The 27,324-nt window shown below is 48.1% G+C and overlaps 1 protein-coding gene across 7 annotated transcripts in view; it reads left to right on the forward strand.

Annotated features, from left to right (window-relative positions):
- CTIF (cap binding complex dependent translation initiation factor) overlaps positions 1–27,324 on the forward strand; it is a 75,801-nt gene that overhangs the window by 35,178 nt on the left and 13,299 nt on the right. For 4 of the 7 annotated variants that reach the window (XM_015887218.3, XM_015887220.3, XM_032441196.2 and 1 more), the window contains 3 exons: positions 5,312–5,388; positions 16,920–17,361; positions 18,765–19,094. In XM_015887218.3, the coding sequence (XP_015742704.2) occupies positions 5,312–5,388; positions 16,920–17,361; positions 18,765–19,094 (849 nt within the window). The remainder of the gene's footprint in view (positions 1–5,311; positions 5,389–16,919; positions 17,362–18,764; positions 19,095–27,324) is intronic. The other 3 variants (XM_015887219.3, XM_015887221.3, XM_085529311.1) reach the window with 1 other exon arrangement.

Below are 27,324 nucleotides of genomic sequence, written 5' to 3' on the forward strand. Positions count from 1 at the left end.
GAGTGCCTGGCTCCAAGGCTTCCAGTGTGCGCCGTGCTCTGTTGGCTCTGCACGTCTGCAGCTTCACCTGGGTTTTCAAGTTTTATCATCTCTGAACTATGTTTGACTCAGGAGCCGTGGGGCTGAGCGTTAAGAACAGACCCCAGAAAACTCACTGTCAGTCATTGGCAGAAGGCATTGGGGAAGGTTCAAAGTGCATTTAACTTGGAGCATCATAGAATCACAGAGTCACCAAGGTGGGTGAAGACCGCCAAGGTCATCCAGTCAAGCATCCATATACCACCAATACGTCCCCACTAAACCGTGTCATTTAGTACAAAATCTAAATGTTTCTTAACGCCTCCGTAGATGGTGGCTCAACCTCCTCCTTGAGCAGCTCATTAGTATTAATTATTCTAATGAATTATTCTAATGCTTTAATTGCATTTGCAGCCTTTGTCCCACGTGGGCAGCTTCACCCTGGGCTGTTCTGCTATTCTCTCTGGCTTTTGTTTTTATAGAATCAGAGAATCATTAAGGATGGAAAAGCTCTCAGAGATCCCCAACCCACCCCACCATGCCCACTGACCACATCCCCAAGTGCCACATCTCCATCACTGAACACCTCCAGGGATGGAGATTCCTCCACCTCCCTGGGCAGCCTGTGCCACTGCATCACTGCTCTTAAGAGAGGAAACTGTTCCTTATATCCACCCTTTTATCTCTGGGCTGCATGCAGTGAGATGAAGCTGGCACCATGTATTTAGTTTTCTGCCTAGTTGGGTGTCCACATTGCTGGTAGCATGCTAGAGAAAAGAGGTGGGAAGAGCTGAAACCCTGGGACTGCATGTGTGTAGTTAGCAACTCATTAAAATGCCCCAGGATTTGGGAGAGGTCATATAAACTGTCAGTAGCCTTCATCAAATGGGACCACAGGAGTTTGCATCCCTGGGGCAATATGGGAGGGCAGCCCCAGAGGAAATAGGCCAGAATTTTAGTGGAAACTAAGGAAGGGATGATATTTAGCTGTGACCATCCTGATCCCCATCATCTGTATGTGAAAAATCCCCTCTCGGAGCACACTCAGTGCACCTCTGCACTCAGCCTTTGCTGGCAGCCTGCACTTATGGCACACTCCCCAAAGATGCAGTTAATCAGGAAATCCTCCAAACCGGGACATCCCCCAAGAAACAACTTCCTATGCCTGCCATACGATGGGCGTGCTGCTCAGTGCCATGATTCATTGGGCAGGCACGTCCTACCCCACGGTCTGCAGAGCATCCCTCCTCCAGGATCTTTGCCCTCATCCCCCTTGGAAGCACCATCCCCTTGGACAGCCCAGTAACTGAATCTAGCTCTGTCTCTGATGGCTGAGCACAGCATGAAATTGTTGCATTTTCTTTTCATTTGGCACTGGGTCCTGAATTAAATGATCATTAAGATCCTTTCCAACCCAACCCGAGCCATTCTAGTCCTGTGCAGAAAAGAGCAGCAAAGGATTCCTTATTCAGAAGCATCTATTCCAATAGCACCTTCCAGGAAAAACAAATAGCTTGCAGTTTGAAGGAACAGATTTATCACTTCAATTTTAATGCAGAGGAAATCATTTACAGGGCCCTTCCTGCCATTGTTAGGTATTTTCCATGGCTTCCAAATCAGGTCAAGGCTTTGGTTGGTGCCACAGCCCTTTTCTTTCAAGAGGCAGAAAATTCCCCTCGTGTCGGAGGGGAGAGAGGATGGCAGGCTGGTTTGGTGGGAATTCCTGGAAGGGGAAGGGATCCTGGTAAGCAATCTGCCAGGAGGTGGCTTTGCTCAGGGTGCTGACAGTGGTGGCAAATGCTGGCCTTGGTGATGGAGCTGATCCCCACACCACTCATCCCATGGGACACCTCTTGGTCCCACCATGCTGGCCTGACACTGAAAGCATTTTTATTCTCAATTGAATGTGCTCAGTGATGGCACACGCAGCCCCTTGAGGCACCAGAGAATGGAATTGTCACAGCAAAGCTGAAATGAATACGTTTGCATCTCTTTGCTGTCCCAGACTTCCCATATCTTCAGCAAACGATCACATCAGTGGATGAAAGCCTGATTGTGACATCATTACAAGGGTTTCTGTGGAAGAACCATTACATGGCTTCTGTGGGTTGTTTCTGGAAGTACAATATTTGTTTATTTTTTTGCCCTCCCTCTGGCCACAGTATTTCTGCTGTTGTCATGCAGGCAGATTGCTGCATCTTCCATAAACCCAACCCCACCCGTCACTTCCCACTGCCTCAGAAAACAAATCCCACCCTGAGCTGAGGGTGCAATAAAACAGAGCAAAGCTGCCGGCATGCACTGCCAGCCTAACGACCTGTTTGCTCAGCCCAGGCCTTCTGCCACCATTTGCTTAAGATAAGGAGGGGTGGAGATGTTTCTTGAGGGCACAAAGGCTCTTGAGATAAATCTCATGTGGTCTGATACAATCAGATCATTTCTTTTCCTTCTCCCGTTGCCCCAGCTTTGTTTTTTCTCTCCCCATCTGTCCTGCTGCTTTTCTCAGCCTTTTGTTTGCAGTCTTTTATGACTGGGTCATCTTTTAATGCTTGGCTGTCTCAGAGCTGTGAGCATCTTCTGCAGAAGGGTCTGAGCAGGCTTATGGGGTGAAGAAGGTCACTTCATGGGGTGAGGTCTTGTGATCTGAGAGTCAGGCTGCATTAGGCAGATGCGGACACCACAGAGATGAAACAACGAATCATAGAATGGTTGTGTTGGAAGGGACTTTGAAGATCATAGAACCGTGGAATGTCTGAGCTGGAAGAGACCTGGAAGATCCTAGAACCATAGAATCACAGAATGGTTGGGTTGGAAGGGTCCTCGAAGCTCATAGAACCACAGAATCACAGAATGGTTGGGTTGGAAGGGTCCTCGAAGCTCATAGAACCACAGAATCACAGAATGGTTGGGTTGAAAGGGTCCTTGAAGGTCATAGAACCACAGAATCACAGAATGGTTGGGTTGGAAGGGTCCTTGAAGGTCATAGAACCACAGAATCACAGAATGGTTGGGTTGGAAGGGTCCTTGAAGCTCATAGAACCACAGAATCACAGAATGGTTGGGTTGGAAGGGTTCTTGAAGGTCGTAGAACCACAGAATCACAGAATGGTTGGGTTGAAAGGGTCCTTGAAGGTCATAGAACCACAGAATCACAGAATGGTTGGGTTGGAAGGGTCCTTGAAGGTCGTAGAACCATCTCTGGGTTGGGCAGGAGTAAAGAATTTCTCTCATGTATAGGTCTACTTGTGGACCCATGGCAGGGCATGGGGTGGTGGTTTGCTTTGCTAAACTTGTTTCTTTGCTTCTGCTCTTAGTTTTCACCTTTATAAAGTATCTGTCTACCACAAACTTGGAAGTGGTGATCTTTATGGATCCCTTCCAACTGGGGGTGCTTTATGGAACTGTAAGAGCCATTGCAGACCCTCATTGTCCACAGTGATCCAGCTCCAGCTCCCAGCACTGCACGCACAGCCTGCGGTGGGGAGCAGCCTGCAGACAAAGTGAGGAACACAGAGATGTCATAAAAGTGTGTGCCGTGCCCTTGGGACTCTGGCCTGCACCCACCCCATGCCCTCGCCTCCTCTAAGCACTCCGCCCTCCTTGGAAGTCGCCGATATTTCCTTTTACATCAGCTCCCCACTCAAAAAGAAAAAAAAAAAAAAGTCGACTTTTCTCCCTTCCAAATTTAGCTCTGCTTAAGCACTGAAATAGATGAGAGTAGGGAACCGGTGACGTTTTTTTTTCCAAAACATTGTCTCATGCCTGGGACTAAGGAAGGGAACCGCTCGGCTTTGGGAGCACGACGCCTGCTTCTCCTCACGGGCACACTACGTTCTGTTCAGGCTCCTTGGGCTGGGGGATGTGTTCCCATGGGATTAACCCACCCCTTCTTGGGTTGGGGGATGCATTCCCATGGGATTAACCAACATGTTTCTTCTTGGGGTGGGGGACGTCTTCCCATTCAATTAACTCATCCTTCCTTGGGCTGCATGACATGTTCACTTGAAATTAATACATCCCTCCTTGGGTTGGGGGACATCTTCCCTTGGAATTAACTCACCCTTCCTTGGGTTGGGCTATGTATTCCCATGGAATTAATCCATTCCTCCTTGGGCTGGGAAATGTATTCCCATGGAATTAACCCATCCCTCACACCCTCTGGATGCTCAAGGGCTGAGGAGGAGCAGCATGGCACCACTTTACCTATGGTTTCTGCTTGGAACGAGCAAGAATGCAGCTCCCGAGATGTTCTGACGACTCATAGGAAGTTGGCTCATGCTTTGCAGAGATGGTTTCAGTTTTCAGGGTAATTGTATTTGCACATGTTTCTGACATGCAGCTTAAATTCTTAAAAATACCCCAAGCTTAGCTGTCTTAATGCGACTTCTGGAAGCAGTCTCACTGAGTGTTGTGCTCATTTTTTTGCCTCGTTTCCTAAACAAGTAGAGCTGATGTGGCTGGGCAGTGGGTCTGCTCTCCCTCCTTTCCTTTTCCCATTCACTTCGGTACTCATCAGCCAAATGGAAGCACGTTGGATATGGTGCTCAGGGACGTGATTTATTGGTTGATAGTTGGGGTAGTATGGCTAGGTTGAGGTTGGAGTTGATGATCTTGAAAGTCTTTTCCAACCTGAGCAATTCTGTGACTCAGAGGAGTGGAGGTCTCCGAGGCTTAAACTCCTCCAATGCATTTGGTATAAAGAAAGAAAAGTGACCAGATGGGTGAGAAGGACTCAGAAGTGCAGAGTGCAGTAATGGAAAATCCTCAGCATAATTTCAAGCAGCTTGACATCAAAGATTTCCAGGCTCTTTTCAGTGACGTTCAGGCTGATTCACCGGCTTGAAGGATAAGACAGATCGCTATGGAAGTAGAAGGAGCGAGTTTTACGAGGCTTTTATTGCCAGCCTGGGAAATACAATGCTACATAAATAAAAATCATTGCGGTTATGACAGCTCTGTAGTCCCTGGAAAATAAATAATGCTTTGCACTCACACGGTGCCTTTCCTCCAGGAACCTCAGAGCTCTTTGTTCACGTTAATGAAGCCCCATGATGCCCATAGTAGAGCAGTAATATAGAGTTCCCTTGACCAGACCAGCACGCCAGATGAGCATGGGGTGACCTGGGGGGAGAGGACAAGGCAGGGAAACTGCACCTCTGCCTTCAGCTTGCTTTGTTATGGCATTTACTGTCCTGGTCGGCCCAGTCGGTGGATGGCACTCATCCCTTCCCCAGGGGCTCAGTCAGTTCCTGTTGTATCTTGGAGCTGAACATTGCTTTTCCCTGTTTTCCAGGGTTACCACCCGCTGCCTCACGAAGCTGAAATTGCACACACCAAAAAGCTGTTCAGAAGGAGGAGAAACGACAGGAGGTAAGTAGAACCTCCCTTTAAAATTCTTTTTAGCCTTTTAGTCCCTGTTGTACATCTTGCCCCACTGTCTCATGGAATGTCTTTGGGCGCGTCCATCCCTGGAGGGGCCCTGTGCCATGAATGGGGCAGCCAGCACATGGCAGACATGGGATCTGGGGGGCTTTAAGGTCCCTCCAATCCAACCATTCTGTGGTTCTGTGATCCTCAAGGTCCCCTTCACCATAACCATTGTATGGCTCTATGGTTTTCAAGTCCCTTCCAGCCCAACCATTCTACGGTTCTGTGGTTCTGTGCTTGTGTGTATCTTGCTGTTTAGCAGCTGTCACCACTGAGCTAACACAAAAACCATTACTGGAGCACGGACAAACACAAAGTGAAGTGTATATTTGTCCCCATGGTTTGCCTTTGAAATCTGGCCTGTTACATCTCTTGCTCCGGGAGCACAGGAAGTGATGTGCCCATCTCACCCATTCATATATTCCAGCATAGGCAGATCCCCACACTTCCTTCATAGAGGCAGCTGCAAGGTGTTATCTGTAAAGGCATTAAGTCCTTGTCATGTGCTTCCTCTCTTTCCATTGAAAAGCTTAATTTACTGAATTTCAGAAGTGGCTGAGCGGGGTTTGCAGCAAGATGTCTGCATGAAGGAGGGGATGTGCTAACAAGGCAGGCAACAGAGTTCCCCTGGCAATGGTGTTTTCAACCTACTGAGTTCATTTAATAGTGTATTTAATTGTGTAAATTGCATATTTAGTTCCATGGGGGTATCACTTCACTCAGAAGGAGCAGCCAGTGGTTTCTCTGCATTGAGGTATGATGCCTTGCTGGACTGAAAAGAGCTGCCTTGGGATGCTGCTGGGAGATGAGGGGCAAAGGACCACTCCAGAGCAAATATGTGTGCAGGGTGATGTCCCAGGGCAGAGCTGGATTAGGGCAACCCGAGGCTTTACATTATTTGAGTAATATTTTTAGTTTTGCCATGGGGTGCATGCTTCATTTCTTACATAGAAGAGTCACAAAGATGAGGTTAAAGGTACTGAACCAGGCTGCAGCTCTCCCAGTTGAGGAGCACTGTGGTCTGCTTGGCACATTTTTGGTGACAGATTGCCATTTGCTCCTACATTTGCCATTGCTCCTACAAGACCCGCCCTTCCCAGCCAACAGCAGAGTCCCAATTTGCTTCCTACATTTAACATGGCTTTACACTTTAAAGATCAGGATTAAAAAAAAAAATACAGTCTGGTTTCATTTTTTCTTTTTTTTCCCCCTTTTTTTTGGGTGTTGTTTCTAATGAGATGGAGAGCTGGGGGGAGGCAGAAATATCCTCCCTCCCCGGAGAGCCACGGGTGGCTGTCAGGGACAGTTTCCTCTTCCTGAGGGTTGTGTAAGCACTGCTGACCCCTCCTGCTGACGCCAGAAGCCATTTAGGGTCAGCTGGGGTGACAAGCAGGAGGGTGGGCACCCTGCCCTGCTCACTGTCCCCAGCCCCACCATCCCACCCCATTGCCACCACTCAGCTAAAGGACATCTCGAGCTCTCATCCACATACCCCCATCATTGAGATGAGCGCGGTGCTATGTGGGGACAGCCCAGAGGACGGTGACCGCAGGCTCAGGGCCAGGCAGGGAACATCCCAGATCCGCTGGTGGCTCCAGGAGAAGCGTAGGCAAGCTGTGATATATTTCTTTTCCCATTCTATTTGATTTTACGGACCCTCGGGGACTCTCAACCACCTACGGTGATTAGTTGGACTGATTAAGCAGCTTTTCCTCTTGTGGCAAACTCCCTTTGTGAAGGGTTTTCAATAGCCACACTGCCCGGGACATTGTTCCTGTACAATTTCCTTTCAAAACACCATAAAGGGCACTCCACCACTTTACCCTGCAATAAAACATGACAGGAATCAGCACTGCCCAACCCAGTCCTGTAAGGGCGAAATCTCCCTGCTGGAGAGGAGGTATTGGTGGGATGAGTGTGGAGGGGCTGCACAGGGCCACGGCATACTTTGGGATAAGGAGAGGGAAAGCAAATGTTTCCACTTGTTTTTTTGGTTGTTTTGTTGGTTTTTCTGTGTTTTTTTTTGTTGATGATACAAGGATGTAGGGAAGTTACAACAAACTTTAAGCCCAAAGGAAAAGCTTCTTTGCACATCTCTGCTTGTGCAGCCTTGTCTGCAGGCAGGGAGCAGTGAGGATGCTCTCAGGTACACAGGGTACACGGTGCGGGGCCACAAGGGGTATTTCTGCTGAGGAACCACATTGCCACAATGAAAAGTAGATGATATCTGGGCCACCTGATGAAGACTGGGAAGATCTGCCATGATTGCCACCAAGGGAAGGAGAGCAGTAAGGAACTGGGCTGTGGTGGTCCAGCAGCTCCACAGAAGCCATCTGAAGATCAGTCAGGCTTGTCTCTAACATCAGCCCTGGACACGACCACCTAAGAGCCACTTTCCTGCCCCAAAAATAGTACAAAAAGTCAAAAAATACACGTGTGAGTCCACACGAGCAGAACTGGGAGACGTGTATTTCCTCCACCAGCCTGGTCTGCCCAGACAGGTATGGTACAGAGGGGTTAAGAGATACCCATCTGAGCAGACTTAATCCTTTCCTTTCATTGTTCCTTTTTTTTAATGCCAGGAGGCAGCGGCAGGAGCAAGCTGGGTGCATTTCCCAGCTGCAAGGTTCACCTCTCTATTGAGAGCAGCGTTGGCATTACATAAAGCCCGTACAACACAGGACTTTTTATTCTCTTTTTTTTTTTTTATGATCTTGGCGACTGACGTGACCTCTGTACTGCAGACTAAATTTAACCTGAATTGCCCAGCTGCCAGTAGACTTTATGGCATCAGGAGGCTTTGCAGGTTGTTTTTCTGGGTCCCTGCTGCTGATTGAAAGACCTGCATGCCATCAGCAGGGCACTTCACTGCTACTAAACCTCAACAGAAATTGAGGTCTGTTGGATAAGCTTGGGGTTTTATAACGTTACTAATGCCATGTGGAGCACATGGGGGACCTCACCGCAGTTCTCACCTTCAGCAGAGTCTGCTGGGATTCACCTCCAGGATTGCAGCTGCTAATTTGGATGCCAGAGTTTATTGTGAGACCTGCACCGGGATAGGCTGGGAGCCAAAGTGCTGTAGGGCATTCCCAGTGATGCTGACATCTGGATCCTACTGTACTGTCCATAACTAGGTTTCCCGTGTTGTTCTTGGAGGTCTACATGATCTAAATGATCTCCAGTGTCCTTTCCAATCCAAGCCATCCTATGATTCCGTGCTCACTGGGGGTGCAGTCATTGGCATTTGGAGGATGGTTCTTCTCAACCAGATGTCTGTGTCCAGTACCAGGCTCCCCAGGTCAAAAAGGACAGAGGTCTCCTCAAAGGAGGTACCGGTTTGGCAACTCTTTGCATCAAGCTGGCATCCTTGTATTCTTTCGATGTTCACTCTGCTTTTAGAGATGTTTCCAGAGCCTCTCTCATGCTGTTCTATTCATGGCCGGTGCTCAGGCATATTTCACAAAGTTAAGTAGTTGCAGGAATACCACTTGCCATGGATTTCAGATTCAGCTTTTCAGTACCTAAAGGGAGCCTATAAACAGGAGGGGAGACAACTCTTTGAAAGGGTAGATAACAGCAGGACAAGGGGAAATGGTTTTAAGTTGAGGGAGGGAAGATTTAGGTTGGATGTCAGGGGGATGTTCTTCACAGTGAGAGTGGTGAGGTGCCCAGAGAGGCTGTGGATGCCCCGTCCATCCCTGGAGGTGTTCAAGGCCAGGTTGGATGGGGCCCTGGGCAACCTGGGCAGGTATTCAGTGTGGAGGTTGGTGGCCCTGCATGCAGTGGGGGTGTTGGGGAGCTTTGTGATCGTTGATGTCCCTTCCAACTCAAGACCATGATTTTAAGATAGCACGCTATTTTGGGTGAACATGAAGGTGAGCTTGTTTCATGTTTGATATTAATGTGTCGTTTTTAGTGCTGGGAGATTTTGGAAAAGCCTCAGAAGAGCTGTTCCCAGAGGTCAGCAGGACAAAGCGCTCCTGCTGGGAGAGTGAATGGAAATGAGTTCATAATTATGGAGTATAGAAGTGACGTGTTGGCTTTTTCACTGTTTTAATTGAGGTTTTCAGAAAGGAAGAGAACTTGAAACAATACAGAAATGTCTTTTGTTCTTACAGAGCCATTTATTGAGGGGTTCGCAGTGAGTGGAGAGGATGTTTATTACAGAAAGCAACAATATTGAAGCGTTATTTTGGTGCAGAATTGCTGTTCCTCAGTGGAACAAAGCAAAATGTTTCAGACAGGCCGTGTGCTAGCAGCGAGACGGTTTGCAGTTCTATATTGAGTTCAACAAATGGTTTTGGAACAGGAGAAAAAGAGAGAAAGGGAAGGAGATGAAAGAGTTCAAACACCCTTCCTAGTGGCCTAAAGACCCCTCATGGCCCTACAGCCCCTCATGGCTCTACAGCTTCTTGTGGCCCTACAGCTCCTCACTACCCTACAGTCCCTCATGACCCTACAGACCCACATGTCCCTACAGCTCCTCATGGCCCTACACCCCCCATAGCCCTGCTGCTCTTCACTGCCCTAGAGCTCCTCATGGCCCTACAGCCCTCATGGCCCTACATCTCCTCTTGGCCTATAGCTCCTCATGCCTTGCAGCTCGCTCATGGTGACCTACAGCTGCTGTGCGCCGTGCGTCAGCGAGGTGTTACTTACAGGACAGATCATTGTTTCACTCGTTTTGATTGTCTGCAGCATGGCTGTGAGTTATTACACTAAATTAATTGTCTGAACTGCGGGTCCCCAGAGGCCAATATTGTCTTGGTGGTTTGTTCCTAAAAGGGCTCAGCTGGGTGATTGCGTTACTGTGGCTTAATGAACGGCCGCACGTGCGCCGGCGCTGCTAATTGCCTGTGCTGCTGGCAAAGCATTACACTGCAAATCCTACACCCAGCCCCAAGATGGCTCACCTTTTATTGCATGGTACCACAGGCCAAGCACATGCACACTGCACTGCAGCATTGCTTTCTATTTGCAATCTACTGTGATCATGCATTGGTGGGCTGCAAGTCGAGGAGCTGCCTTTGGGCATGCCCAAACAGCTGGCTCCGTGCTCATAGCCTGACATGGTCAGTGGGCATGGTGGGGATGGGTTGGGGTTGGACTTGGTGATCTTGAAGGTCTTTTTGAGCCTTAGTGATTGTATGATCCTATGAGTGGACATGGGGTTGGACTTGATGATCTTAGTGATCTTTTCCAACCTTTGCGATGCTATGATTCCATGATTCTACAGCTCTTTGAGGGCAGATACCAAGAGGAGCATGAGGAGAGATATAGCTTACATAATACCATATACTATATCAATTTAACTGTGTATTATGTGAAGAAATAATCTTTTGTTTATTCTGAACCATCCTTTTGGTATCACAAGAATTAGCCTCCAAATGTTGTGTGTGGTGCCTACCTTCACTCTCCAGCTGTATCCACAAAGCAAGAGTCAGCACTCAAGACAGGTTTTGCTGTTTTGCAAGTGAGACCAATGCACTACCTGCTCCGGAATCACCCACCACCCAAGGCATTGGGGTTTGTTTTGTTAGATGGCAATGTGACCTGTTGATTTTCAAGCAACCTGCCAGGAAAGTCCTTGAGAAGAGTCACAGTGGAGTCATCATCTTGGGTGCTGTTCCCAAGAAAAATAGTCAGAAATGGAACCACCTCATCGTGCTTTCAGCAGAACATCCCCATTTCCGCAGACACAGCAGGGACAAGGCACTGAAGGGGCTGTGGCTGCACCTTCCTCTGCTGCTCTTTGATGGAGCGTTTCCAGCTCCTCAGTGCCAAAAAAAGCTCTCATTTTACATATAAATCTACCCCAAATGTACAGCAGCAGAGCATCTACCACCTTTCCTCCTCCCTGCAAGCCCTGTGGGAATGCTGGCCCCGCAGACCCAGGGCCTTCTGGCACGGCTGCTGGGGGAAGGAGTTGCCAGCTTGAGTTGTTTGGGCTCTTGTTGCAGAAACAATCTTTCTGTCTGACCCCAGTTAGCAACTGATGTTTGCAAAATAAAGAAGTCAAGGCACTGGAAATACTTTCCATTCCCACTCTTGTCTCTGCCCAAAATATTAGTATTAAAAATATTGCATCTATTATATGCAGCTAATATCTCTGCTGGCACGTGAATCACCCAGGGATTTTTCATCTCCATATTAAAGAGAGAAAAAAAAAAAAAAGACAAGTGAACTCCGCTCTATTTTTATATATTTGTTAACTGTTTGGTTTCCATTTCTTCCTGCTAGAGCCACAGCAGTCCAGCTCCAAGGGCAAGCATTTCATGCAGTGCGGATGTTTTATGAACCTGCCTCCCTGTGTGATGCGATGGCACAGCTCTGACCATTCCCTGTGTTCCAGATCATCCCAGCTTAAAGCTTGGGGTGCTGGTTGCCAGGCAGTGATGCTCCACTGGAGCTGGAGAAGGTGGCCCAGCCCCATCTATCACCCTGGTCTGCTTGTTCCCATCTGCATCAGCCAGGCTGGGAAACTCATCCAAGAGAAAAGCAGTTTTTAGACTGGATCATTCCCTGATACAGCAACTATTGGTGGTAGTATGAGAGGGGAGGCAAGGATGGGGAGAACAGAAGAACATTCTTCTGTTGACAGGGGGACAGACGTATTGAAACGTGCCATTTGGGCAAGGCTGCCTTGGAATCATCAATAAATCAACACCCAGATTGATCTCCTAAAGCTTTATGGTGCTAAATGCCAGAACATCCAACATCTTTTCTGAAGAAGTAAGTTCATTGAGCACTAGCTGAAGGCTTCTGGTACACATAACTTAAAGCATCTCAGCTGCTTGGGTTGGTGTTGTACCACGTCCACACGTAGAAAGTCATTGCTCACCATGGACTTGGGGTCAGCTCATGTGTCTGGACAGCTGTTAGGAGGTCCTGTCAAATCTTGCTTTAGCTTCTAGAGGAAAGACATTTATTTCTTCACTCAAAATCTCTGGTATAAATAGGATATGGAAAAACCTAGGATGTTTGTTTCCTTGCTGTGGGTCAAAGAGTCACGGAGGTCTGTAGGAGGACAGCTGAGCAAAAAGGCAGCAGGTGGAGTCCATGCGTGCTATTTAGGTTGTGTCTTTGGGGACGGGATCGTGGAAGGATGGGGCTGTGTCTGGGAGCCATGCATCTTGGCGTGGGTTTACATCTTACATCTCTTAGGATTAGCTGATCTCAGGATAACCGGTTGGTCCTGGTGTATTTTTACAGGAGGGAGCCTGGAGTCTGGGATATAAGCTGTTTTATTGCCGAGCAGTAGAGGATGAATCTATATCCATTCTGCTCACGTTCTTACCAGTCATCCAGGATCCGTGTATGTTTGAGCTCAGCAGATTTTTGGGAAGCATCCCACACTGTGGTTATGTTTCAGTTTTGAACTACTTCAGCTAAAATGGATTAGTTTCCTTGTCGCTGTATTTCCCCATGGTTTTCATCTAGTTTTTGCTATAACGTTCACGGCGCACTAAGAATCCAAGAACATTATTCCAAGCAAAGCAGTCTATGAAGAAAACCATTTCCGAGCAATTTCTACATTCAATCAATGTGGTGATTTCTACACCCGTCTGGGCAGCCAGCCCTGAGGTCTGGGGTTGTCTTCCTCACTGGTTGCTCACTTTGTGCAATGGGCCATGTCCGGACGTCCCTAATGATTTGTGGGAGATCCAGCAAAGTGTTTGAAGAGCTGTTTTAGAGCTATCTCACATGCCATCTGTATTTAGGACGTCTTTCCCAAGCTGTTGTTGCAAAACAGCTATTTAAATTCCTCCTGAAGATTCGTTTCCATGAAGCCCAGAAGAAAATAGCTGACTCAGGCACTGCAGCTTGTGAGCACTTTGGAAGTGGCCAGATTTGCTTCTCAGTGCTCAGATGGGCTTAGTGCATGTCCTTCCAGCCCAACAAAGCCAGATCAATCAGCGCCCCATAGCAGAAGATGAAGAACCATGCCTTATATCAGCCCTACACCATTTTTTGTCTGTATTCCTGCTTGAACTCCTTGGATTTCTCTGTACGAGGCCCTTTAATGTTTCCCTTTTCTTTCATGGATCACTTCCATCTTGAGGGACATGGTCAGTGGGCATGGTGGGGATGGGTTAGGGTTGGACTTGGGGATCTTAGTGATCTTTCCCAACCTTAATAATCATATGGGTCTGTGATTTTTGTGGTTTTTGACTGGTGGCTTTTCAGTGCTTCCAAAATACCATGTCTGCCCATATACTTGGGCTGTTCATAGTGAATGGGGTAAACATGAACCTTAGTGACAGAAAGGCATAAAAGACGTGTGAATAAATTCATTTTTGCTTTCAGAAGTGAACATGACAACTTGCTCCCTTCTCATCTGAGAAAAATGCAAACAAAAATGAAACTGGAGCCAAGCGAAACCAGTTTGAAACAGAGAAAGCCAAAAGGAAAACACACAGAATTCCTGTGTTCTTCATGCTTGGAGCTGGTGGTCGTTGCTTTCTGGGGGATTTTGAGGTTTTTGATTAAATTGTCTGGAACCGTCAAGCCTATTTGAGTGTTTCCCACTCTCAGTCATAGCAAGAGTAGAACGTAGCCACGTCTGTGCTCTACTGCTCCCTGCACTGAACAATAGCAATATACAGGGCTCTCAGAGGGCACGTGTAGCTCAAGGGACACAAGCAGAGCTGATGGGACAGAGCAACTGTGTGTTAGACCACAGCTGTGCACATGTCTGGAGTTATTTTCCCCAGCCTTGTGCCTTCCAGCCTCTCTCCTTGGGAGCAAGCGATGTAGTCAAACTTGTAGGAATTCTGTAGTTCTGAGCACGTAGGCTGTAATCACAGCGACAGCTGAAGCCTTAGATTTGTTTGCATAGGCTCCTGCAGCAGAGCAAACATTTGTCAGATCTGAATTCTGTTGAAAGGTATCTCGTTTTGTTAATTAAAATAAAAATAATAAAAATAAAAAATAAAATTAAAAAGAAATCAATGCAGAGACAATAACACAAACCCCGCCATCCAATTTCCAGTACCCTGACTGCCTTCCCTAGGCTTTTAGTACCTCTGAGGTTGCTCCATAGCTCTGGATGTCTCTTTAGTTTCCACACTGACTGATGCCCAAATCCCCAGCCCCACTGAACCCAGTGGGAGTTCTGAGTTGAATTAGAATTGTCACTGAAAATAGTTCTTCAGCATTAAATGAAAAAGTAGCAGGTTGGAAAACAGCGTGCTTTGGGATGTTTGCTGGTAGCTGAAGAAATCCAGTTTGCCTTTCCATGGCCCAGAAAACCTCTGGGGACCTCTGGGATGCTGCTGGAGCATCTTCCTTAGTGGAGCATGGAAGTGAGTGAGGCTACGTGGCTGGTTTTGTCCACAGAGCAAAGGGATGACTGCTTCCCTGGGTGCTTATTGGTTTTCCCTTGGGCCTCGTGTTGGGGTTTTTAGGAGTTCATTTGCTTGGGAAGGGGCTGATGCCGTCATCACTGGGAAGACTGAAGAGTTTTCTTTTCACCCAGCAAAACATTTGGGTGAGGTAAACAGGGGAAGTCAATCTTCTATCACAGCTGATTTGTTCTAATGCAACACTTCAGAATGAACACTGCCCAGAGGTGTAGGTGCCTCGGCTTGACCGTGGTCCTGTCTTCAGGACTAACATCTCTCATGGGCCATCCATCCGGTCCATGGACCCCATAAGTCTTCAAGCTGTGAGCCCCTACTCCAACCAACAGGAGGGACCCAGCTGCGGGTCATCCCCATTCTCGTGTCCATCATGTGCCTTTCTCCAAGCTCTGATCTCACCCCCCCTTCCAAGGTCTCAGCCTTGGGAGCTCCTCCACCCTGGTCATCCCTGTCTGCCAGGCTTTGCAATGCTCTGCAGACATAAAAGTTTGACTTTTGGGCTCTTTTCTTCCTCCTTTGGCTTTTTGTTCTGCAAAGAGTCCTATTTCTTCTTGGCTTTTCTTCTTTGCTGGGGTGTTGGGAAGATAATAGCGCAGAACGAGTCTTTGCTGGAACGCTGGATTATTGTCTCGACCTGAGGCTGCTGCCAAGTCACGGACACTGCTTCTTGTTTGCCATTCTCCTTCCTTTGCCTTTTATTTCTTGCATTTTTTTCCCCACTAACTTGTTTAACTCTGGTGTTTTCCATCCTGTGGTCAGGGACTGCAGAGCTTTGTTTTTTGTTCATGTTTGCTCTGCCCCAGCCATGTGAATTTTGCCTTTTAGCTGTCCTCGTTGCCTCTGCTCTCCCTATCTCATCATTAAAGCCCCAAACTGAATAACCTTTCCCCCTCCACATGGACTTGAGTGTGAATTTCTTCTATGTGCACAACTATTCGGTGAAATACTTGTAATGTAAATACATTTGACCAAACACCCAAGGCTGAAAGTGCACCCAAACAGTTAACTCCAATGCCGAAGAAAAGAGAGGAGCAAAACCACAGTGAGGGAATGCTGAATTGCATCAGCAGAACTTGGTGCACGTTGGAGCATGTGAGGGCTTAGTGCTCAATAAGAGGTACAGCTAACTCTTATTTTGACATCCCCCTCTTCGTAAGCGTTGCTCTTCATGCACTTCACAAAGTGGTTTATGTGATTGCATTGCTGAGAGGAAACAAAGAAATGCCAGGAAAACTTTATGTGGAGGATCTGTACTCATAAAACTCTCGTAGTCTCCAGCAAACAGGAAAGCTTTCCCCATCTCCTTTTTTTTTTTTTTACTTTTTTTATTTTTTTTTCACTTTTATTTTTTTTTTTCTGTTTTGTTTTCATTCCCAGCCATTCAACTTGCAAAGAAAACATTGAATATCTCTGAAAAGCGGATCTGATGGTTTGAGACTGAGCACAGATTCCTTCCCCTGCCACTGAGAACCCGCGTGTCTGTCATGCCGCAGCCAAGCACCAGCACTCAGCTTTGTGTTGGGAGCCCTATGTGATGTCCCACTGCTGGGCTGGGGTTGGCCAACTCTTCCCTAACACAGTGTGGAAGCAAGAAGTATCTCACACAGGAGCATAGGAGAGATATTCCTAGAAACCAAAGTCATGTTACCATAGAATCCTACAACCTCAAAATGGTTAGGTGGAAGGGACCTTGAAGATCACAGAACCACTGAGTAGTTGGGTTGGAAGGAATTTCAGTGATGACAGAACTAAAGAAGCATGGAATGATTGGGTTGGAAGGGGCCTTAGAGGTCACAGGACCATAGGATGATTGAGTTGGAAGGGACCCTAGTGATCACAGAACCAAAGAACTATGGAATGCTTGTGTTACAAAGGACCCTAAAGCCCCACCCCTGCAGTGGTGTGGGTGCCCCCTACCAGCTCAGGCTGCCCAGGGCTCCATCCGTGGCTGTGGACACCTCTGGGGATAGAGGCATTGCATGAATTAAGCTATTTTATGGATAAATACGGTTTCTTCTACCCTACTCAGAAAAGGTGTCCCTCATTCTTGTTGCTTTTCTACCTGTCCACACAGCAATAGTGTACTAACATCTTCCTTTGACTTTTCAGGCGACAGCAGAGGCTTCCTGGTGGGAACAAGTCCCAGCAGCACGCAGACCATCAACAAGGTGGTACCAAACACAACAGAGACCACCAGAAGCTCTACCAAGGAGGCCAAGCCCCTCATTCCTCTGGTAGACCAGGCCACCACGGCTACAGCCAGAACCGGCGATGGCACCACAACCAGAAGCACTCGCCCAACGACAAAGAAACGCACAGGAACACCAAAGAGACTGAGAATCTGAAAATCGAGGACACCTCCACCAGCACAGGGCACAGTCCGGTGGAGACACAGCGCAGTCCGGAGGCGGTGGAGAAGCAGTCCCAGCCGTACAGTCCGGAGGTGGAGACCAAGAGGAAGGACGGCATTCATGAGCGTGTTGGGGAGAGACCCAAGATCAACTTGCTTCAGTCTTCCAAAGACAGGCTGAGGAGGAGACTAAAAGAAAAGGTATTATTTCTTAGGGGAATTTTGGCTTTCCCTTTCTCCAAGAGCCTGGCAGTTGGCCGTGCTCCATGCAGAGGTGGGTTGGGCTCAGGAGACCTTTCCATGAGTGCATGCAACTTCTCTTGATCTCCTGGTGCCAGCTCTTCTCTTGACGTGTCTTCGTGCTTCTTTGGGAGGCCCCTCATTGATGCAGTGTTAAGGCTCATTTGATGAGGTTGCTCCCTGTGGGAGCTTTCCAGGATCAGGAACTCTTCCATCAATTGCAAGGATGGGGCCCTTCAAGTTACCTCGTGTGCTCTCCCTCCTCAGCAGTGATCTCAGCAGACTGCCTTCAGTCTGCAGAGCTCATGCACACACAAAGAGGTCTAACAGAGGCAATTTGTGTCTGCAATTAAAGAACTAGAGCTAAATACCGTGCTTTGAGTGATGAATGTTTGCAGTCGGCTGCTCTCAAGTTGATATGCATTTATCTCAGTAATGAATTGAAATTCCCTTATCTTTCCCCTTTCCTTCCAACAACCCAACAATAACAAAACCATGGCTTGCAAGTGACGGAGGAGAAATCCTTTTTGGAAACAATATTCAGACTCAGATTTCTGAGGAATTTGGAGATGATATCTTCCTTTGCCCCCTGTGCAACTCAGATTCCTTCTCTTGAGATTCTCCTTTCAGACTGTAAAATGTATTCATGGGGGTATCTCCAATGAGGCTTTCAAAATGTGCAGCAAAAATAAGCTGAACAAATACAGTTCCATGGGAGTGCATGTTGGGAATGTATACCTTTGAGTGCATGTGCTTTTACTATTTAAGTACGTGGCACGAGGGGGAGGAAGAGATTTTGTTCATTATTTTTATGTTATTTAAAGCAATGGGAGTAGAGCAGAGACTTTCAGAGTATTCACTTCAGTGCCTGTCTTGTGCATTTAGAGTCCTGTAAGAAAGATAGGCACCCACTTTTGTGTGTGTGTGATCAACACAACTGCTCTGTCACTTGGCGCTGGGGTTGTCCAAAACATTGCTCCAGATTTGCTCTGTGCAGTATGTGTGAAGATTGAACTACGGGAGGAGAAGGGAGCAGAGCAGGCTGGATGCATGGGGAAGGAGGGACAGATGCTTGATTAAATGCTCAGGAGAAGGCAGAATGGCAGTCAGAGCTGGGCATTCCAGCTTGGAGCCCTGAGCACACCTCCCTGAGCTGAGGAGGAAGAACCTGGGATTGAGTACTGGGGGAAATGAGGAAACCAGATACTTGTGGGTTGGGGCTCATACACTGCTGTCTTTCAGTGCTGAGATGAGGATGCTCTGATTTTTCTGGGTCTGTCTGTATGTCTTCCCAACCCCTTTTCCCCCTTTGCACTTTGTGGAAGGACAAGGGCTGACCTATCTGTTTTCTCCTTGTGTAACAGACGCCTTGTCTTTCCCTTTTCACGGACCAGGACGAAGTCACGGTGGAAACCACCCATCCTGAAAAGAACAAAATGGACAAATTAATTGAAATCCTTAACAGCATGCGTAACAACAGCAGTGACGTTGACTCCAAGCTGACCACCTTCATGGAGGAGGCTCAGAACTCCACCAACTCTGAGGAGATGCTTGGGGAGATAGTTAAAACCATCTACCAGAAAGCAGTGACAGACCGCAGCTTTGCTTCCACGGCCGCCAAGCTCTGTGACAAAATGGCCCTTTTCATGGTGGAAGGAACCAAGTTCCGGAGCCTGCTCCTCAACATGCTGCAGGTAAAGAGATGGAATGATTTGGTCAAGTGCTTGCAGCTTCAACCCCACCTTGTTCTTACTGTGCTTTTGGGCAGGAGCTGAGCTTTGACCAAATTCCTTTCAAGCCCACATGATGAGAAGTGTTTCTCTAGTTCTGATGGTGCCAATCCGTAATGGTTAGCTGTCATCTTCTGCCATCTCCACTGCCTTCGAGGTCTGTGGGTCAGCAGCACCCACGTCAGCAGCGCTCAGTGGGGGTGTTTGGTTGGGTTTGGTTGTGGGGTTTTTTTTTGTTTCCTTTTTTCAGAAATTGAAACTTGGTCTATAAACACGTAGGTTTTTGGCAACAAATTTCCATGAGGAGATGAGAGGAAAGCTGATAGACACTACTCTGGTTCTGCTGTCTATAAGACTCCATGCTCTGCTGTGCTAGCAATCAGTCCTTTACCATGGGCAGGTCTTCCATCTCCCTCAGCCATCGTTTCCCTCTTGTTTGTAGTAGTTCTGGATCCTCCAGCCAGGCTGCTCAGCTGCTTTCTTCAGGTACCTTTCACACATGCATCACAAAAGCCAACTTGTGTTTCTTGTATCTCTCAGTATTTTTCTCTGAGCCCCTGATAGTGATTTTGAGACTTTGGCTCCTGGAAGGGCTGAGAATGAGGAGGGTGGGTGTGAAGATGAGGGGATGCAGGTGAGGGTGAACATGGGTACCAGAGCACACCAAGGACTGCAGGATGGCTCCTTCCTCACCCAACAGCCACAGTGTAATTGGGAAGGGATCTCCACGGCTAACATGACTTGTGTTTCCTATGAGTATGGTGAAGGAGGACTTCTTATGTTCAATTTTATGGCTGAGCACCAAGTAACAAATATATTTGTCATTTTTTAAACATGAATGAGTTTTAATATTTGGTTATTAGGTTCTTTAGGTTAAGTCATTATCTGGTCTTGTGTTTTGGTGATGTTTATCAGCAAGGGAAACAGACAAAGAAGGAACAAAGTAAAACAGAAGCTCCTTCCAGCTGACCCAGTGAGCTGATGTGTGCTGTAGCATCGTGTGCAGCAATGAATGGATTCACATACAGACTACTGTGGCATGAGTATAGGATAAATAATGGATCTCATTTCTCCATAGAGTCTCTGAGTGCTTCCCAGGAGCATGGAACCCAGATCATTATGCTTGGGGTGCAGGGAGGGAGCACAGTGTCTGCTTTGGAAAGCTGCAGAGAAATCAAAGAAAAATGAGAAAGCACTTCATTTTGATAGTGAAGCATCGTGACGATCTGCAAGCAGTTGGCTCTTATGCTTTTTGGTCAGCCCCAAATCAGTGTTTTTGTGGCACATTCAGATTTGGAGAAGGACCTGTGTCCAGGGAACAGAAGCTGTGAAACTGAGGAGTGGGCAGTGCTTAGGAAAACCCACTGTTGCCAAGCTTCAGCCATGGCCTCTCCACCATCAGACAGATGTTTTCCAACAGCTATTTCTAGATCATTTCTCATTAATTAAAAACCTCTACCAGAACATTTGCTCTGGGGCTGGATTTTTATCTCTCCAGCACCTTTCAGACTAATCCAATCCCTGGACCTAAGGAGCTCACTGAACCAGGGTGTGATAAATCGGGATCGCAGTGCCCCTCTGAGCCACACTCCCCCATATGGTGCTGGCAGATGCCTCTGTTTTGAAGGTCTGGGCAGGATGGACTTGTTTGTCCTTCTTTTTCCTTTGGGAGCAAAATGGCTGTGAATCCCCTCCCTGCCATCAGGTCCTCTAATGAGCCCCTCCTGGCTGAGACAGGGCCAATGCATTTAGGGTGCCAAAGTCTCGTGGTGTCTGCCTTGGTGTGAAACAAGAGGATGGATGTTGGGAATACCCCGGGTTATGTTTTGCCCTCTCTGTGTCTTGGTACCCAATTCCAGCTCTGCTGTTGAGTTTGGATGCTGGGAACTCATTGGGATGCTGTGGGGTAGGTGGCTGGGCAGCCCTGGGGAGATGCTGCTGACCCCAAGCTTGGTGCTGGGCTTAGTTTAGTTTGGAGTTTCCCCTCATTGGGTTTGCTTTGGACTCCTGGTTGAGTTTGGTCTGGGATTTCTTCTCACTGGGTTCAGTTTGGGATTTCTCCTCACTGGGTTTGTTTTGTTACCAGGAGTGATCAGTGGCTTCATCTTGGGATGAACACAGCTGAACTGGGGGCCTTGTGAGACAATGGCATGGAAAATGTCTTAGTGTATAGACATGTGGTTTCTCTGCCCCTCAGTAGGTCCCTTTGTAGTTGATAAATAGAAGGCTCCTGCAGATTTTTGCTTGTCATAGCATCAGCTGCTGGCTTCTGCTGGCCGTGGTGCTTTTCTCTTTGGTGGGAAAGTGTTGAGCAGCATGCCACAAACCCTCTACATGTAACATTAGTTGGAGTATTCCTCTGGTGAAATCTCCGTGCTCTTTATAGCTGAGATGTGTCTGCATCTGAGCTATGCAGAGTGGAGTGTATTATTAGAGAGGACATCACTGGGGCTGTAATCTTACACTGCTCCCCTTAGCAACCCGCCCAACAACACATCAAACAGAAGGCTGATACTTTCCTTAGGAAAATAAATAAATAAAATAAAATAGAAATGAAAGGTGCATCCCTGCACAGCACCCAGCACAACCCATTGCAGGGCTCACACGTGCACTCGGCCTGAGATGAAGCCTCTTCATTTAGAGATACCTCAGAGCCAGGGGCCAGACGGGCTATTGCTATTGCACACCTTTCTGCATGCCCGGATGCATTCCCTATTGCATACCCTGCTGTATACCAAGCTGTGTGCCCTTCTGCATACAACTCTGCATGCCCTTCTGCATACTCAGTTGCATGCTCTCCTGCGCACGTGCTTACATACCCTTACATACCAGTTGCATACCCTAGTGCATACCCAATTATAATCCCTGCTGCATATCCTTGCAGGGATTCTTCTGTGCTCTTCAGCCTCGTGCTTGCTCAAACACAGCATTTGACCTGAGAGGTTCCGGTGAGCCATGTTGGCTTAACCTCCTGACACTCCAGAAAGGGCTGTTTCATGGTTCAGTTCTGTGCCTCTCTCTGGTTTGAAAACCTGAACTCAAATCCTGAGGCTTTAGGTGTGGGTCAAACTGGTGTTTGTGTGAACTGTGCTGGACTGGGGATGTTCCTCTCCCCCTGGAGAGGAAAAGCCGGGAAGGTGGTAAAGCTCATAAGCCTGGTCTTGTCTTCTGTAAAACAAAAGACTTTACAGAAGTGTAAAATTGAGCTGGAATCCCTTTTGAAGACATAAATATTGTGGCATTAATACTAGAGAATCAACCGACAGCTGATGGTTGGATTTACGATCCTGAAGGTCCTTTCTGACCTTAATTGTTCTTTGATTCTTATTGATTCCCTTTGATAAATCAGAATGCAAAGGGCAGTGTTTGCCATGCTGAGCACAAGGATGTGGGAAGAAGAGTGAGCCAGGTCATGGCAGGGCTTAACCCCGCTGTAAGCTCAGGATGTGGTTTGAGGTCCCACCATCTCCCAGGAGAGCATCTCACACAGGCTGGGCACGGAGCTTCCCCTTTATCACCGTGTATCAGGCATGGACGGGTCCTGCAGCACTGAGCAGAGGCTCTGCTGGTCTCTAGGTGGAGACTGTGGACTGTGCAGCCTGCCTGCAAACCCAGCCAGATTCAGGCAGCTGCTGCCTGCTGGGGAGCCCCGAGCTGCTCCCACCCGCTGCTGAGGTGAGGATACTCAGTGCTGAGTGAGATAGAACCAGCCTGGCAATAAATAAATAAATAAATAAAATAAAATGTGGAAAAAAAGCCCTAAAATCCATCCAAATACAAAGAAATTTAGGAATTCTCCCAGCGTTAAAAACAACTTTGCAACTCACACCAGGCTGGATGGAGTTTTAAAAGCTGCACTCAGCTCATTGATTCTGCTGGGGAGAGGACCCATTTTCTCTTCAAAGGCTCAAATCCATCCCCAGGACATGGGATGAGGTTTGCCAACCCGGGGGCTCAGCCTTAATGCAGCAGCCTGCCAGGCCATCTGCTCCCTCTGCCCTACGTCAGACGGGTCAGACTGCTGCAGGGTTGGGAAATCCCTGCTCCCATGTTGTCCCCTATCCCCATCAATAACGTGGGGACACAGAAAATGCAGTTAAGAGGTAGATCCAGGCTGCTGGCAATGTCATGTGCCCCCATGATGGAGGTTTTTAGGGTTAGACCCTGACAAAGCATCCCCTGACCTTTGTCATTTGTGTAAATAGAGCTGGATGGTGACGTTTTTAATATACCAGTACTTCACTTTGGGACTGTGGCTGTTGGTCATTGCTCATCCCCACTGCATGGATCCTCCAGCACTGCCACCAGCAGCAGTACTGTGCTCCATGCCCAGCAGACACTTGGCTGCTGGTGCAGAGAGGCAGGCAGAAAACAGAGATAAGGTTGGAGGGGCCAGCATGATTGCTCAGCAACGTCCAAGTGCTGGGCCAGAGCCACCACTCCCTGTAGACTAAACAGTTGCAGCATTTTCTCCCATGACCAAAAGAATTTAGAAAAGGGTCCCGGCATGAATTGTTACACGAACTCTGGGTGCCACGAACGTGTCTGGATAAGAGCTGTTAGCCCCGTCTCCTCCTCTTCCCTCCTTGTCCCTGTGGTCATGTTCTGGGCAGACAAAGAGAAAACCCATGATGTGTTCTGGTAGAAATGAGATTTCCTACACCTCACTTGTAGAGTTTGCTGACCCTCAGGGCACTGTGTTTTCCAGCATGTGCATTCAGAGGCTCATTAACAAAGATTTTTGTACCAGGACAACCTCTAAATGATGTTTGCTGTTTCTTATGTCCAGACTGGGCTACTCCATCCTCGCCTCAGAGCATCACTGAGAAGTGCTCCAAGATCTCTCACAGCAACCAGATCAACAGCAACGCTTTGCTGTTTGCTGATCCATTACTCTGCTCCTTCTCGAGTGCTTTAAAACTTGTCCAATTAATAATTAACTGAGAACCTCAGGAGCATCACTGCAGTCAATCGTGAGGTCCCCACATTGGGCAGGTGATCCCAGGACCAGACAGAAGCACAGAGTCATAGCGTTGATGGAGCCAGCTCCATGTGGAAGGCCACTGGTTGTATCTTCTGCTCTTGCCTATGTGACCAAAGCAGCTGGGAAGAGGTGGATGTGTGCTCTCCTGGTGCAGATCCAGCTGAAGGAAAAGCAGTGATGAAACCTGCTGGAGAGCAATGCCTCACCACTGGGTGAAGGCCAGACCTGCAAGGCTGGGCACAGGGTGTCATCTGCAATTTACAAGGTTTATCTGCTTTAAATGTCAGTGGCTCTTTTGTTGGAGTAACACTAATTGTTCTGATTTGCATGTCTCAGTTCCACACCCCAAGCACTGTGCAGAGGAAGGTGAGCACATTGTTCCCAGGAAATCAGTGATGGAGGTGACAGGAGCCCACGCAGGGCTGGAAATAGACCTTAAGCATGGAGAAGTTGGGTCAATCCCCAGTGCCACTAAGGCTTTGTCAGGCTTTTCCTGACCTCCTCCTGCATAAAACAGCCCTGAATCTGCCCCATCCCTCCTCCTACCCACGTTATTATTTCAGTCCCTTCCCAAAGAGCCCTGCAGGGCTCCAACCTTTGCATCACGTTTCCAGTAACTCCAAGTATTCAGCACAGCTTTTTATGTCGCACTGATCACCAGCACCTCACCGTTCTGTATTTCTCTTTTTGCAGTATTTCTGACTCAGTATTTCCTCCCTCCTTGGCAGGGAGTAAACAGCAGAGCTGCCAGAGGAAGGGCCCGGTGTTTACCAAGCAACAAGCCCAAATGCAGAGGATTTGTTTCCATCAGAAGGTGGTGGAGCTGAAATTAACCCTCATTTTTATCCCATGGTCAACTTTTGCCCTCTAACAGCCACCGTGCGTTGGTGGTGCACAGCTATTTGGGACCTGGCTTTAAAAAGTGTGGTCAGGTCCCCAGGGATGGCTTTGGGCTGCAGCTGTTGGAGCTGAGGTCTGGTGCTTGAAATACAGTCTTGCTCCTCAGCCCGCTGCTGGCCACCAAAACAGAAAGCTCCACTCCTTGTGGTCGGTGGGGCTTCCTTCTGGTCTTAGGCGATCTCATGGAGCTGTGTTGGCTGGGAGTTGGGAAAATAGCCTCAGGTTGTGCCAGGGGAGGTTAAGGTTGGATATTAGGAATGATCTCTTATCCAAAGAGTGGTCAGGCATTGACTGTACAGGGAGGTGGGGGAGTCCCCATCCCTGGAACTATGGGGATGTGGCATTTGGGGACATGGTCAGTGGGTATGGTGGGGTGGGTGATGCATCCACATGGAGAGAAGAGGGCTTTGTTGGGTGACAGGAGTCCCACAGCATTTGCTGTTTCTGGTGCTGGCAGAAGTTCACAAAGAAGAAGGTCATCCCATAAATGCATTCAGATCACATTGACAGGCCGGGGCACCCCCAAATTAGTAATACTGTGTGTGTTTAAAAATACAGCCAAGCTGATGAGGGAGGACACGCTCACTGCACTGACCTCACCATGCAAGCATGGGGCAGGCCCATCCGTGGTGTTTTTTTAATAGAGGCATTTCCAGAGCAAACAGAGTTCATGGGGAAGGGTGGTGGTGGTGGTGCCAGTGGGGTTCAGCGTGGTTCTGAAGGGCTTCCCACCCCTGGCAAAAGGATGCTCCATCTGCTCCTGGGGTCTGCTCTCATCCCATTCTGAGGTCCCCAGCTCAGATGTGAAGCACCAATCATCTGCAGAATGGTTCTGGGACACAAGGAACGTGGGTGCTGCCATGTAAAATAAAGCTGTTGGACTCACATAAAAATGGATTGCAGATAAACGCGCCCCAGTGACGCAGCATGGGGTAGAGCTGGGGGAGGTCAGTCCCCACAAGCCCTGGAGGAAACATTCCCTGTGAAGAAATAAGGATGAGTGGAATTAGGCTGGGTTTGTCTTTCCTGGGATGTGAGGAGTGCATTTCTCCATTTCTGCTTGGAATTTGTTTTGTTGCACTAGAAAACCAAGTGGGAACTCCAAGCCATTCGGTAACCCAGGGGTGATAACCTGAGCTGGTCAGTAACTCTTCCACCCCAGGACAGCGGAAGGAAGAGCTCTGCAGACTGCTCTGGAGACTCCAAAACAGCCCAGCAGTGTTTGATTTCAGTGCAGACACACATTGGGAAATTGCCCAATAGAAATAGGCGTAGAGAGGAATGAGTCATCGCTGTGTGGTTAAGCAGTGGCTCGGTGGTGTTACGAGGTTTTTTCCTGCATATGCAAATATTATAATTTTTTTTTTTTCCTTTTGTAGTGAAATGTATAAATAGCTCCTTCCTTGGATCTCCCATGCATGGCTGGAGCCCTGGGAGCAGCCGAGCCTCTGTCTCAGTCAGTTGGTGTAAAGGGAGATGAAATGATACAAGTTTCTGTATTCAGTTCTGGAGTTAAGAGATGTGCAGCCAAACTGAGAATGCACTGCACTGTTGGGAATGAAGTTGTCCTTCCGTATTGCCGACTCATTTTTAATACCAAGGCAGGGTCACTGTGGAGACAGACAAGTGGTGCCACACAGGATGTCTTGCAGAGGGAAGAGCTCTTGGCTCTGAGCAGCACGCACTCCTGTTGTGCTGGTGCCCTCTAGAAAGTGTTCTGTTTGTTTTTCCATGTTCCGCCTCTTTGCCACACATCTCTAACACACTCACCCCTTTTCAGGTCCTGCATTTGGGCAGAGCTTTTGTTCCTCTGTGGCTGGAGGAGCTGCTTTGCTCCTGATGTTGTTCTGTAAATCGTGGCACTCATAATCCTTGGGCCTGGCAACTACTGGCTCCAGAGCAGGGTGACCTTTCTCTATCAAGGCTGTAATCCCTTCATCTTCTGGACACATCATTTTGTGAGACCCCAGGGGGTGCTGGGACACTGGATTTGAGATGGGTTGGACAAGCTGGGACATTGCTTGGTGTCTATGGGTTGGACAAGCTGGGACATTGCTTGGTGTCTTTGGGTTAGGCAAGTTGGGAGACTGGTTGGCGTCTACGGGTTGGATGCGTTGGGACTCTGTGTGGTGTCTATGGGTTGAGCAAGCTAATCTGGACCACCACACTCAACGCAGCCGCCAGCACCCATCACATTCCCTACGTCTTAATATTAGAGCTCTTCCTGCTTGCTGTTGTTCAGTGTTGGTTGTGCACTGGGGAATAAAATGCCGCATGTCCATCCAAGGGGAGGAGCAAGGCAGAGGAGTG

This window comes from Coturnix japonica, chromosome Z, assembly GCF_054131305.1.
Source record: "Coturnix japonica strain WE chromosome Z, WE-NBRP24, whole genome shotgun sequence".
Lineage (NCBI taxonomy): Eukaryota > Metazoa > Chordata > Aves > Galliformes > Phasianidae > Coturnix > Coturnix japonica.